This window comes from Montipora capricornis, chromosome 9, assembly GCF_036669925.1.
Source record: "Montipora capricornis isolate CH-2021 chromosome 9, ASM3666992v2, whole genome shotgun sequence".
NCBI lineage: Eukaryota > Metazoa > Cnidaria > Anthozoa > Scleractinia > Acroporidae > Montipora > Montipora capricornis.
In genome coordinates this window covers 39,091,016-39,106,273 of record NC_090891.1, presented here as the reverse complement: position 1 = coordinate 39,106,273, position 15,258 = coordinate 39,091,016, and the positions used below count along the sequence as shown (strand labels likewise).

The 15,258-nt window shown below is 40.1% G+C and overlaps 1 protein-coding gene across 1 annotated transcript; it reads right to left on the bottom strand.

Moving 5' to 3' along the window:
- Positions 1–3,874: 3,874 nt before the first annotated feature.
- LOC138016743 (uncharacterized) lies at positions 3,875–14,282 on the bottom strand. The gene is made up of 6 exons (XM_068863930.1): positions 14,043–14,282; positions 8,301–9,266; positions 6,872–7,084; positions 6,347–6,617; positions 5,499–5,692; positions 3,875–4,888 (listed from the first exon to the last, which is right to left on the bottom strand). Exons 2-6 carry the CDS (start codon positions 9,263–9,265, stop codon positions 4,099–4,101), a joined length of 2,433 nt encoding a protein of 810 aa, XP_068720031.1. The 5' UTR covers position 9,266; positions 14,043–14,282; the 3' UTR covers positions 3,875–4,098.
- Between the last annotated feature and the right edge of the window lie 976 nt (positions 14,283–15,258).

The following is a 15,258-nucleotide window of genomic DNA, read 5'->3' as shown; positions in this document are numbered from 1 at the left end:
TGGTTATGTTGAAGTTCAGGTTGAAATTGCAGTCAAACCAGGCCCCTAAGTTTCTAAGGGGTTCCGTGCTCGGAGAGATGATGGATTCGCCAATAGTTAGAGTAGCGCGTTTAGTTTTCTGTAGCTGTTCCCAATGAGCATGAACTCTGTCTTGGAATCATTGATCATGAGTTTATCATTGATCATCCAGTTACGGATGTCACAGAGGCACGCTTCCATTGCTGCAATGGCGGCGTCTTGATTGGAATCATCATTTGGTTTGAAAGCCAGATAGATACCAGTATCATCAGCATAACTGTGCGCTGTTGGGAGGTGCTAGCTAATCACATCAAATAGCTCACTGGTGTAAAGGGAGAACAGCATTGGGCCGAGACTGGATCCCTGTGGCACACCAAACTTCAAATCAAAACTGTCTGACTTTGCACTGCCGATTACAATACGCTGGGATCTATTCGACGGATAGGATTTGAACCACGTTACTGCTTGATCTTTAATTCCAAATTTGTATTCCAGGCGCCGCAGTAATATGTCATGGTCTACTGTGTCGAAAGCAGCGCTTAAATCTAGGAACAGGTTTATCCGTTTGGCCATAATATATGCGAAATCGCAATCAAGGAAGTTTACAATACAAATACAATACAAGACCAAAGGACAAACCAACCCTGTTTCAGTCTCGATGTATTATATACAAAGTAAACTGCCTTGATTGCGATTTCGCATATTATGGCCAAAAGGATAGAGCTCTTGCCACAAGGCTTAGTGAACATGGAAGAGCTGTCGCGTTTGCGACGGCACTTCTGAAATTGAGCAACACGCAAACCAATTTGGCCATAATGCGGACTTTGACCACGCCACTTTAGTTGACAAGGCAGTTGACTATCACAAGAGACTTTTCCTGGAGGCTTGGCATTCAAAGAGGGACCAGAATGCGGGGAATGAACATATAGAAATTCCTGACTGCATAATGTTCCTCGCCTCGCGCAGAGATCACGTGTACTTGTAGTCACGCACGTACGCAAATGTGAACCGTTGAAAGAAGCTGTCGCTTTCTTGTCAAATTCAAACCGAGGATGACCGAAGGTTTTCGGTCGAAACGTGTTTATCAAGTTTTTAGTGAACGTCGTTTTGACGTTCAAATAAGTCAGTGTCCAACATTTCTTATAGTCATTATGCAAATTCCTGACTGCAATTTCAGCATATTACCATCTACATGTAGAGCTACATGTATTAAAGTCATTAGATCTAAGCAAAGTTGTCAAGCACCACTTCGACTTCGACCAATACAAAAGCGTCATCTTCATATATAAGTTCTCTGTAGATCTGATCTTTGGAGCAGGCCTTTGAGGTTTTAGTACTCCCACAACCATACTTCCTTATGTACAAAGTTGGTGTAGGACATTCAGAGGTTCTATAACCTCGTACAAAATTATTTCAACAGACCTTTGTACTCATCGAAATCTTGGAATTGGTCACGGTTAATCAGGGGCACCCAACGACAGTATATTTCAAAACCACTTAAACATAACATTGTTAAACGTATTTTCGTATTTTAACGGTAGATATAGGCATATTTTTATCCCCTAAAAAATTTTCATCTGTTCGGATGCCCTAGCTGAAAGTCTAGTGATCCGAAAATTATAGGGATCAAAATTTACCTTTTCGAAAATTTCAGCCAGAAAAAAGGCTCCCGAAAATTCTAGGTGACTTTTTTAGGGGTAAAAATCCGTTTAAAATGGGCAATTATACCATGTTTTAGATGTTCGAAAATCCTAGGACAGGCAAGCAAACTAGGAATTTTACAACAAATGTTCCGAAAATTCTAGATCTCAAATCGTCTTCCGAACAGATATTTTCCGAAAATTGACGTTGGGTGCCCCTGGTTAATAGCTCTAGCCCTCGACAAAACATCATTTTTATTCCTGGGCGAGAAAAATCTTGATATTCCAACATGAGGAAGAATCTTTTTCCGCCCTGGGTACCTTCAATCGTTGTCACAACCCCACACAGCACAATGATCTCCACTTGGCATATTTCCAATATTATTTGAATTGCTGAGTTTAGAAATTGGCCAAAGGCTAGCCCATACACACGTAAATACAAATGAAAATTCTTTATTGAGTTATTTTCTCCAGATTTATTCCTAATTTTGTAATATTTTGGGACCATTTCACTGTGACAATAGGCCTTACGCAAGCAAGGAAGTTAATCAGCAAATTTTATCTCATATTTCACGGTTATTCAAACAAAAGCTTACACTTGCAAGGTGTCAGCATTTCTCGAATCGATTTCGGGCAAAAATGTGTGAAAAAAAGCGTTGATCTCTCTCCAAATTCTTTTTTTTTTTTTTCGGACGTAGAATAACTTCCGCCATACATTTTTTCACAGCGACTTGCAATGTTTGCCCCCTGGCGATCCCAGAACCCTTTGCGTATTAAGCATACTGGCAACTCATTTATTAAACCATGTAGACAATATCCAGTGTCCAAATCTCTGACGAGCGGTAAGTTTTCCCGGGTTTCTTTCTCGTAATTTCCACTGTTTACAAGAGGTCTAGACCCTAGTCTTAGTTTTCGTGCTACGAAAGCTAAGACCCGGTCTTAGTTTTCATACTACGAAAAGTAAGAACCAGTTCGGTATACGGTCATTTCGTTCCATGGTCAGATCCATGGTCAGATCGTTCCAATCAATAGTGAGTTCGTTCCACAAAAAAGTCAGTTCGTTCCACATATGTTATATATATTTTCTAAATGTGTAAATGTGATCTGAGTAAAGAGTAGCGATCGGAACACGAATGAAAGTACTTTCACGACTATTTACAAAATAGTGAGAGCGTCGTATGTTAATTTCACTATGCATTGCAGAACGATGTGGAAACTATTCACACAATAGCGAGAGCTTGTGTTTGTTGATTTTTGACCACAACACAAAAAATAAAATAAAATACTGCGTAGGCTTTGTCTTTGTTAGCTCGCTCGACGTAACTGGTTGTGGCGCGCGTGGGTCCCGATAAAAAATCTTGGTCCCCCGCACAATAGCCGACAAGCGGCCGACAAGACATTTTGCACTGTCCGACAAGCTCCGATCTTGTCGCAGACTTGTCTTAATTCACCGCACACTGGTCGACAAGTGAAGATTTTTCGTCGGCCTTTAATTACAACAGACTTTCTCGATATTTTTCAAGTCTATTATTAATAATTCTCAAACTTATTAATAATTCATACGTTAATAAGCTAATTACATCGCCTCATTCTGGTGACGTGGACGCGTTTGAAACCCAATGAAACACTACTTGTTGATTCAATAAATGAATTTCAAACACACGTGTTTTGAAATCAATTAACGGAAACGAGTGCGTGGTTAAGGTTATTCCCTGGTCTTGCATTGCGCAACCCTACTGCGCATAATTTCTTACATCATTGGCGCGCGGTTCAGCTCGCGCACATTGATAAAATGGAGGATTTTCATTGACACCAAGCTTAATACGCTAAGGGATGTTTATTTTCTCCTGAACGAGTACGGTGACCCCCATATTTTGTGTAATATTGTTGCTGAAAACAGTGTCTTCATGAAGTAGTAAAAATATCAGCTAAAATTCAACGGCCAGTTCTTCGGCAATTTCATAAAATTGTGCGGAGGGAGCCATTGCCAGTCGAACAGCCCACACTTACTTTGTGTTAAGCACTCAAAAAGGTATTCAAATACATTTTTCAGGTACGTAACGCAAATTAACCGCAAAATGACACCAGGCTCTGCATTATATCAGGGATTACATTTATAAAATCGAGCTAAATTTGTTAAACATTGAGTATGCGCGGCAATTGTCAAAGTGGCTTACATAGCCGTATTCGTCAGCGTCGCACCATGGAAACGAACACAGTGTCTCCACTTTTTTATTACATTTTTATCATCTCCTTGACATGTTACAACAGTGTGCGAACTTTTATCGGAAATCTATAACAAGTTCTAGGGAATCACCGTTCGTCAATAACTGCACTGTTAATAAGCGGGGGCGCACATTTTTACAATAAAACAAATATGAATAAGGGAATTATTGCCGCGTCGTATTTTATATCTTTAGCACTATTCCCATACAAAACACTAACGCGAAAACGCCGGATTGTGTTTTTTTACTTTCTCGTTCCCGGATTCTTCAAGAAACTCAGCGGCCCTGGCTTCCATGCAGGCGTGGTATCCTTCCCTATGGTAAGCACTGAACATGGCGGGTGTAAAGAACTGATTGGCAGTGATGTGATTTGGAAACACACCACAACACGATCCTGATAAACGATGTAGCAAATAAGCATGACAGCATTCGCAACAACAACACGTTAAACGATTGACTTCTTCAGATTCTACAGCGGGTCCAGACCCCCAAACGTCCGCCTCGATATCAATCTCGACGTCATCGGTTACATCTTCCCACTTCCTGTGTTGTTCGGAGAGACCGATTTGAGGGTGGCGCGGAAGAAGGTAGAGAATTTCTCCTTCTCCGACCCTCTCTTCTACACCTTCGTCCGAGAAATTGAAGTATTGAACTTTAAATCGATAACTCCTCGGTTTATTGCCCGGCGGTATGTCGACGATCATTCTTCTGATGTCGTTATAAACGTCTTGTCCGTCCATTCCAGTGAATGAGCAGTGAAGTTTATCTCGTGCCTGGCTCAATGCGTGGAGAAGAGAATGGGCGATGCCCAAGCTCTCATTCACAAAGCCAGCATTGATGACAACAATTTTCTCCAATCTTCGTTTCAACAAGGGTAAAATGCCGAGGTTTTCATCGTGGCCGCCATCGCTTAAATAAAGAATAGGAGGAGGTATGGGTCCAACATTGACAACTCCCAAATGCTCTCGTAGAAATCTCACGTGAGAAATATGCACGATACACCACCTGCACGTCAAGGAAACATATACAGAATATTGTAAGAGAGCTAATTAAGATGTGACTTCTTTTCCCGTTGGCAAACGTTGTTTGCTATTAACGTCATAATTTACTATATTCGTATTCTCAGTATTGGACTGGAACTAGTTTGCAATGGAGGCTAATGCGGCGGCATCTTTTCAAATGCAAATATTTTTTAATATATTCGCCCGCATTAGCCTCCATTGCAAGCTAGTTCCAGTCCAATGTTGAGAATACGAATATGGTCTATTGTCTCTTTTCCGTTCGTGTTCGAGGACATTTTCCTTCCGGTCGAGTTGTTTTCACAAAGGAACCTCAAACGAATCAATGTCAACATTGTCCCCAGGGTCTTCTCGGTTCTCAACATGGCGGCTGGCCACCGGTTTAATAAAGTTTGCAAAATCGACAGCAACCACTGCGTGTGCTTTATCAGTTGTTTCAACTTACTTTAATACCTGTTCCAAAAGCTTATCAACCAAATAAAACCAACGTAGCACGAACTCTTGCTTAAACAAATTAATATTCTCAATACCAATAAAATCTTATCTTTCTAATGTAATCCGTTTCGTCATCCCCAGGGGAGTCCATACTGCCTTACCTCACGAAGGTTTGCCAACATCCAGGACTTTTTGCTCCCGTGGGCATAACTGCAATCAGCATAAGTAAACAGAAGAAAACCAAAAAGAAAATCACCGCTATTTTGTTCCAGTCCTCGCTCCCACCCAAATATGGAATCATGGGAAGCAGTATTACTGGAAGCGCGAGGACAAGTTGAATGACAGCGGCTATGACCTAAAGAAAAAAGTTAAATGAAATGTTTATGCTTGCAAACTGGCGAGAGGAAATCACTGCCCTCTTGGAAAGAGCGAAGAAATGTCTTATTGTTCGACAGCAAGAGAGGATAATGGTCATCCTCTCTTGTCGGCAACCATTAACGACAACGTTTCAATTTCACATGTTAAAAATTATTTGCTTAATTCAAGTAACGTTTTAGCTAAAACGGCAAATCACCCTTTTATTGGTAGGTTAACAGCCACCTATATGGCCTAATTGGATTAGGTGCGAGTTCCCCGACCGTACCGACACGCAGTCTTAAAATAACCTAGGAGAAAGTACTGCCCTGCTAACAACAACAAATGCTTAAAATTGGGGATAAGGGCTTGAAACCGTAAAACCGCATCCGCTGGAGTATAAATTTTCTTTAGTATCTTGTACTGACATTCCCTCAGTAATTTAAAACTGTCGTTCGCTGGTAATCTGACTATAACTCTTTCCAGGATTTACTACGTTTTAGCCCTGTTCTATCGTGATTGAGAAGGTTTAAAAGCCGGGTTGATTCCGATCAATGAATGAAAAATGAATGGGCTACTGAGTGAAACTAGACTTCGTACAGCCCGGCATCCGTCAGCCTATTTTGTCAACCTTGGTATCTTAGAATCGACATACCTTAAAATACCACCCTCTCCATTTTGTGTCCTCTGCGACAACTGATTTTCCAAATCCAAGTCCGAGTAAGACTTGCAAACTGTTAATGGCTTCTACTTCACTCTCATACTTTCCCATGTGATAGGAAAGTGCTGCAGCCGAGGTCGCCATGGCTTCAGACAACTCTACATCTTCCGGGTGGAGTCGATTTTCAAACTGTTTGCCATCATCTTCGTTGACGATTGTTTCAACTCCAGAGGGTGACATGGTAAGGGGTTCGAATGTTGGTTTGCTGAAAAATGAACAACAAAATTATTGATTAAATAATTCTGAAGTGTCATCCAGTGGCCGAAGTTCGTTTGTTTTTATGCAATGTTTTTATTAGAAGAGAACTGTATGCACTGTCACGCTTTTTTGAAAAATAAGGATTCTGAAAATGTCATAGAATGTATCAGAAAAGAAGTGTCATTCTCTCCATCGTACTGTCGTGAGGTGTCAGTAGTCACAACAGTGACATATCAATACAGGGCGGAAAAACTCTGTTACCTTTTCGAATTCTGAAGTCGCCATTGATTAACTGTCACGTTACAGATGTACTCTGGTACCAAACCTGAAAGATCTGCCAGGGTCAAAGGTCGATTTAAGCTCTCAGCAGGGCTTTTAAAAGTACACAAAGGAAACGCGGTTTTGCACGCGATTTCCAAGAAACTTGTTGCTGCTCGGCTCTCGGGTGAGTAAAAGGCCTTCTGCAGACGCCATCTGGAAGAACGACATGCAGTACAACCGATTTCAGCTCCAACATTAAGGAAATGAACATCCGCTAGGTATCCTATTCAATCATTCTGTCAATCATTTCAAGGCAAGTCAAGTCTATCTGCACGATGTCGACGCCTAAAACATGTTTTTATAAGAGTTTCGAATCTTGGGGCTACGTTTCGAGAACTTGGAAAACGAAAAACGTTTAAAAACAAAAAAACGGTGAAATAATGAACTTTTGTACATCCAATGAAGATGATTCGTATTTGCTTAGAGCTACGTCTAATTCATGGTGTTCGAATCGAAACCACTATAAGAAATGAAAATATGAAAAACTTAATTGATTGAACCGAAGATAGCATGTAAGGACAAAATCGTTTTCAGAATTCAGGCGTTTTGAATGACGTCACAGTGGCCTTTTTTGTGTCCCTGAGCAAAAAAAAAGTGTCTTTTTCTTTTGTCAGAGTTGAGCATGAAATGAACTATTTTGTTTAAAAAGATTTCCGCTGACCAAGTAAGTTTTGCTTTCTCAATTTGTTCATAGAGGCTGATGAGGAAAAAATAACCAATTGAATCTATGATCCTCGCAGTCAAGAACGCAATTTTAACAATTGCGCAGAGAAGCCTGAAAAATGCAGGACTTGAACGGGGTTTGAACCCGTGACCTCGCGATTCCGGTGCGACGCTGTAATCAATTGAGCTACTAAGCCATTTACGTTGGGAACTGATCATTTGTGGGTTGTAATATTCCCGTGATGAATGAATCAACGACGATACATGATTTATTTCATACATCATTACGTTGTTGATTTATTCATCACGGAAACATTAGAACCCAAAAATGACCAACTCCCAACGTCAAAGGCTTCATACCTCAGTTGGTTAGAGCGTCGCACCGGTATCGCGAGGTCACGGTTTCAAACCCTGTTGAAGTCCTGAATTGTTCAGGATCGTTCAGGCTTCTCTACGCAATTATTAAAACTGCGTTCATAAATGCGAGGATCATAGCTTCACTTGATTTCATATCTGCAGTTCAATATGATTTCTTTCATAATACACTTCATTGTTGAGGACAAAATAATTTGCATCTGTAAAGATTTAGAGATTTCAAGCTAAGCTTGAAAGGTTAGCTTTCTATTTCGCCGTGGAGATCAATTTACAGTTATTTGCTCGGTCGATTTAACCAAATTCCCTTAACTGAGATTCTACAAGCACCAACCTGTTGTATGCATGCAGAAGGCTCTGCTGGTATAATATAAACAGGGGTCTCATCCATATCAGAATTCCAGAGATCCATAACAGGATATCAAATGAGAATTCAGTGTAAGCTATAGACAACACATCGGTCTTATAAACTCTCCACTTGACGACGTAAGCGTAAAGATAGATTATCATAGCGAATGATGCTTTGTTTCTCAAAGGAGGTATACCAAGCCATAAGAAAATGCTTAAGACAAGTATCAGAGCATTAAGCCACATGGGAGTGACAACTATATACTGCTCAATAAACCAAGGAAGGAACATCATTGCAAACGCGAACCCTGTAACATTGAACAAAACGTTGGCGAGGGGTTTTAGAGATGGGCCCGCCGTATTCTTGATGATAAACAACAGGAGGAATACAATGAAAGCGAAGGAAAATTCCTTGAAAACCGAAGACATTCCTGGCCCTAATTTGGGTACACATTCGATCGTTTTTGTCTTGTTGAGAAAATTCGACACTTCAAAGTTTTCAGCAATTTCAGACGAGGTGAAATTATGAGTTTTAGCATCCGGGCAAGTGAAAGAACTCCGCAGCAAATCACCAATCAAAAAATCAACGATGTAAGCCGTTGGAAAAGCAAAACTAAACCAGTTGATGCAAGGGAAGATCACCGAAAGGAAGAAAATGAGAATTAAAAGGGAAATCGCGTCAAGGAGCCCTTGCAAGGGATTTTGCCAATCACAAAGAAAACCCGCCTTTATGCGCATGTTATCAAAGAACTCCTTGTGCCATCTTGGGTCATCCTGCTGCTCGTTGCGGTATTTCCAGTCCAAGTAAGCAGTGCCTGTGTAACCACCCCCGGACACACAGCTGAGGTAATCTGGTACGATCCTCTTGTGTAAAAATCTGCGCAGGACCCCAGAGCAGAGTGCCGCTGACCGAATACCACCGCCAGAAAAGGCCAAACCAGTTTTACTCATTCTGTAAAGCAAGAAGTCCAAATTTTTATTTATTACAAGTATGTCTTCCCGAGTCTGGCTGAAGTAAGATCAACCTTTGTATTTTAAAAGTGTATAAGATCATTCCTGACAACTTTAAGGTACGCTGTCAAACATGCGAAAACTAGTCTGCGAAATTCGCAAGATTGATGAGCCCGCGAGTGCCTACTGTTGGAGTCAGCAAGGAAGCTGCGAAGAACTTTTCGAGTGGCAAACAAACAAGTGAACCCCGCTTGCTGGCAGATTGATAAAAGCTTCTAAAAAAACAGTCTCTTCGGCTGGCTATACCAGGCAAATTTAACCCTCCCATGACTTGTTCAAAGGCAAATGATTGGTCAAACAAAAAAATATTTATCCTCACAGCCGTACAACCAGCCTTGCATAATTATTTTGTTTTTAGTCTAAATATCATTTGCTGGTTAGATCTCCCATAATTCGGCACTTGTACCGTTTGTTCAGTTGGCCCTTGCATAAAAAAAATTGTCTATTAGAACGGCAGAAGTTTTGAACGAAATGTGTTTGTTGTTGCTCGGATTTGCTAGCTATTCTCTTCACAACAATCCAAGCAGGGCAATCGTCTATTGAAATATGAAAAAAATACTGGCTTAACTATTGTCTAGTTTGTGTAAAAAACTGAGTCAATGAGTATTTTTCAGTATTTTTCAGATGGCTCGGTTTTCTTTGTTTTTAATGGCGAGTATGTTAAAGTATAATCTCTTCTTTGGTGTGACTACAAGGCTGGCGGTAACGATACGGTGTCTTCACAGGGAAGTGCGGAGCTATATTACACGGGAGAGCGGATAACAATTGAAATATCTTTCCCTAAAACAATACCCGGAAAAGTTTTCAAGATACGATGCTTCTAAACCAGCAAGAAAACAACTGGGTGAATCGCACTTCACAAATTTAAATTTACTTTTTTGAAACTGAAAGCAAATGTTTATTCGCCAGAGTTATACCTTCTTACCAATGTAACAGACCATTTCTGAAATAATAGGTTCGGTCAGTTCTAAAGGAACTTTGGTGCTGCGTCGGTCGGTAGCAAGGGAAACATGAAAATTAGTTTTTATACGACGCCGGAGGCCATTACGTTAAATTATATATATCCTCTGGTGCATTTCTATATCTAACATTTCCCTCTCCGGCGGACATTTAGAAATATGTTTTATACAAAATTAGTTGTTAAACGAAATAGAGAAAGGGGCCTACAGTAGCTACTGTACCTGAAATAACAGCAGAGTTAAAAGAGGAAGGCAGCCACATCAATAATTTATTACTGACATATCGCTGTTTCGTGAAAAACTCGGCATATTCATCTATTCAAAGATTCTTAGAAAACAAGTAGTAGTAGTAGTGGTTGTTATTGTTGCTGTTGTGTTGATAGAGCTCGGAATCGGAGTCGGATTCGCTTCGTTCGTTCATTTTCGTCACCCGTACCAATTACATGAAAGACCTTCACTTCTTTTTTTTTTTGACTGGTGCCAACCATTGAAACAAAGGAATCCCCTGACTTGCTTCCGTCGACATAGTGCACTAAGTGCTGTTGAAAAACGATTGGTTAAGATCTCAGGACCGAATCGATCCGCTAAAATCACTAATCAGGCTCAGAAAACCTGGTTGTGGTCATTGTTATTTAAGGTTTTTCCACCACAACATGGCAATTTGCGGTCTATCCTTACACCACGTGAACACAGAAAGCCCCAAAAATCTCGAACAAAAGTAATTCATCTTTCAACGAGGTACACTCTATCACGGTGGTATTTCGACCTTTATTACATCCATTTAGAAATCACTGGTGATCCTTGCGATCTGATTGACTCTCAGCAGTGCGATTTATTCCCAAATGGCACAATATTTTGCTCTAAATTGCACCATTTCCCCAGCCGATGAGAAAGGAACACTAAAACAAAACAACCAATCCGATTCAAGGTTTGTTTAAGGTAACCAATCAAATTGCAGGAAAATGAAGACAAAGAAAACCATTGTATGGCGAATTTTCCAAATCTAATTCCCAACTGGATCAATAAAATATTGGTACTAACTAAAATCCTGTATTTTAGCGATGAAATAATTATGTGTGATTTCTTAATGGGTGTAATAAAGTGGTAATTGAACTTCGTGTCGTGCAAATTTGGCTTGAAATCATACGTGTGATTTCAAATCGAACTCGCGCTGCGCGCTCGTTCGATTTTGAAATCACACATACGATTGCAGACCAAATTGAACTCCTCTCAGTTCAATTACCATTATTTATTAACTTGTTTGATAAAACCAATTTCCATGTTTCACTCTCCCACCCACACAGCAATACAATCTCTTTAGAAACTAGAAATTTGTTGAAAAAGAGTCTCATTTTCTGCCATTTTCAAATTCTAAACTCAAAATCTTTATTTCATCTGGATTTTTATCTATGCGAGGTTAAAGATGATTTAGAAATAAATCTTTTTAGAACTTACCAGTTCCCTAACGTTTTTGTTTTTGAAAATTTCCGAATTCCCACTTGCGTGACACTAGATATTGAAATCTAGTTTGATTGAAAAAATGGCCGGTTTTATACTAGAGACGCATAATCCGTCCAGACGAATTATGCGTCTCTCATGTTATCCGTCTAGTGTAAAGACGGGACGATCTGTGTAAGACGCATAATTCGTCTGGGACAAACTTGGGCAAACATTTTTTCTGCGTCTGTTAAATTCGTCTTGTATAAAGACAGGCACAAGACGCATAATTCGTCTGGACAAACTATCCAGTTTAGTGCGTCTTCGAAGACGCACTAAAGTAAATACTTCGTCCAGACGCATAATGCGTCTTGTGCCCGTCTTTAGACTAGACGAATTTAACAGACGCAGAAAAAAAAATTGTTTGCCCATGCAAGTTCGTCCCAGACGAATTATGCGTCTCTGGTATAAAAACGGCCAATATCTCTCGTTATTTTTTATTACTCCGCAGTTTAAACGTTTAAACGTAATAGGAGGTGTGTTTATACACATGTGTAATGTTTCGAGAGTGAAAAGTAAGCGCTTTCATGGCAAGGTGAACTCCAGATGTTTTTGTTGATTTCTGACCGTTTTTCCGTCAATCTAACAGAAACCGACAATCATGCTATCAAGGTCCCTGCAATCTGATTGGCCCGCGTACTCGCGTACGTGGCCCACTATGCTTTAATTGTCCACAAACGCGGAGACGAAAAGTGTTCGAGTAAATTTATCGAAGTGGAGAAAAATATCAGCCACTTTCAGCATAGTAAATAATTATTTTCATTGAAAACCACACAAGCAAGCTAACGCCATTTTGTTGTTTTCAGGGGCTTGGAGGGGACAGTACTTTTAGAATCACGTCCTTTGTAAGCCAATCACAATATTAACAATCACTCAAAACCACTGGCGATGAAAGTCAATTAATATTGACACAAAATCGAAGATAGAACTCAAAGTGATCTTTTCTTAAACAAAATAATCTTCTTGTTGACTTCTCGGTTTTCAGTTTTGGTTACGTAACGTAATTTTTGTTGGCTCGTAAAAAACTCAACTCGTTGTCTAAAATTTATTTACATCAAAGTTAAGGACAGCATATTTCGCTGGCGCCTTAGACTCACGGATATCCTTTTTAAGGATTGTAATTAATATACTTAACTTATATTTGACTGCGAGGTTGTGATCGATGTAAAAACAATAATACTGGATCGAAATAACAAAGGAGTGCATATTGACAACTTCATAATCATCAGGGGCACCCAACGAATCTGTTCCTCACATTATCTGTTCCCCAGAGGAATCTTGCGGGCTGGCAAAAATACAGGTGTTTCGATGAGCTGGCTGGGAAATTTTATTATTGATAGAGGTTTTGCCTGGGAATTACTGACTTTTTCTAGCATTTCAACCCGAGCTGGCTGTAGAAACTCTGAAGACTGAGGACGACTAAAAAATAATAATAATAAAAAAAATAAAAAATAAAGAGAATCCCTTCCCTCTCCCAGAGAGTAGTCACAAACATACGACGGCTGGTCAGAGTGATTGCGCTTGCGGAAAAAACCTGTTTTGTCCCGGTTTTGTCGCTTTTGTTAGGTCGTTTTGGATCGAGGGATTTGAAAGCGCTCGGAATTCCTGGCTGGGAAATAAATTTGATCAGCTGGCTTGGAAACCAACCAATTTTATCTAGCTGGCTGGGAAATTTCTTGTGTGTCTTGCTGGGAAAAAGGAACAGATAATGTTTTCCCAGCAACACCGAAAAACACCCGAAAATGCCTTAATAACATTTATTTTCATTAACTGGGGTATAATATTACATTTTACAACAAATTGGTCGTTGGGTGCCCCTGAATCATCGATCGCACTTAAACACTTTAACTACATTTAAAATCATGGCAAACGAATACATAACTCAAAGCCAAATCAAGAAACACACCCCCGAGAATGAGCGAGGAGGACAGAGTGACATTTTCAATCGGTTAAATATCTGTTCGGGAGAGTAAAACTGTCCTGCGATGCCAAACAGCTCTAGATTTCTTAACTGAAACATCATTTAAAAAAATAGCGTTTTCGGAGGGGTTATTTTTAGAATATTAGATACTCCAAAGGTCGGCTAGGAAGTTAGTAGCTCCAAAAAGATGAAGTTTTCTTAGCTTACAAAATTACTCTTTAAACAGTCTTTATCGTTAGCACAGACTTAACTGAAAAACCTCTCGCTGTCTTAGTAGCTCTTAGTTGAATTTCTTCGGTGCCCAGTAGACTCTCGCGTACAAAGATTGAAATGCCCTCACCTTCCTGCGCTGAAAACCGGTTTCGTATGACAATTTTGGCAAATGAGGCAATCCAGTTAATGGCTCTGACGAAGGCTCCGAGTCTAAAAAACGACGAGGATTCCGTAGTTCCACACGTACGTTTGCAAGGTTGTAATTCTTTCGATTTGCGACTCCTTGGTGCAATTTAAGACTAATTTAGCAGAGGCTCGTCTCTTCAGCTCCCTCTAGTTGCCGCCGCCGCGGCGGTTTTTATCAAATGGAATTTTCTTTGTATTGTGTCTTGTTGTTGGGGGATCAAGAACACGTTAATATTAAAATTTGAAGCAGTTTTATTGAGGAGATTATGGCGCAGTCACCTCCCACCAATGTGGGCGACAAGTACGTGTGACGGCTGAGTTTGTTGGTTCTCTTCTCTGCTCCGAAGGGTACTTAGGTTTTCCCCCTCTTCTCAAAAGCCAGCCTACGATTTAAAATGAGTAAATATATCTTGATTTTTTTTATTTCTGCACTGTGTCACCAATTAGAAATTAGACCTCCGGTGCTAAACACACTTGACACCTGAATTTCATTATTATAATATTATAGCATTCAATAGGAGACAGTCAGGAGACAGTTAACAACCCTGCATGGTTGTTAACGAATGCACCGATCGACCAGGCCTCAGTTGTTCAAAAGGTGGATAACGCTGTCCACCGCGTGGGATAAATCACTATCCAGCGGATAAACACTAGCAAAACACATTCAGTTATCTAGTGGACAATGATTTATCCATTAATTTGGATAGCGCTATCTACCCTTCGAACAATTGGGACCAGTTCTTGATCGGAAGAGAGATAAGCCGGTATCCGAGCGAAAACTCAGTCGTGGTACGACTTTTCTGTTCGCGAATACCGAAGTAGCGTTTGTAAAGTGGGATTTCTATGTTGTTTTCATCGAGCAGTCGCTTCATCTAAATGATCAGCTTCCGATAAAAATAATTGGAATCACTTTTAAATTACCTTCGTAACCTATATCAGTGATGATATCAGCCCATGCATATTTCGTGCGTTTCACACTTTGGCAGAATCATTTCTAGTAACAGTGACTTGAAATAACCAAAATTTGAGGTCACGTGGAATACGTTGGCATCGGACAATAAATTTTCCGAAATCGCTCTAAAGTCTATATCCTATAACAATGTTTCTCCAAGAACGTTTGCACTTTTACAGAACGTTCTGTAGCATTCTTCCTTACT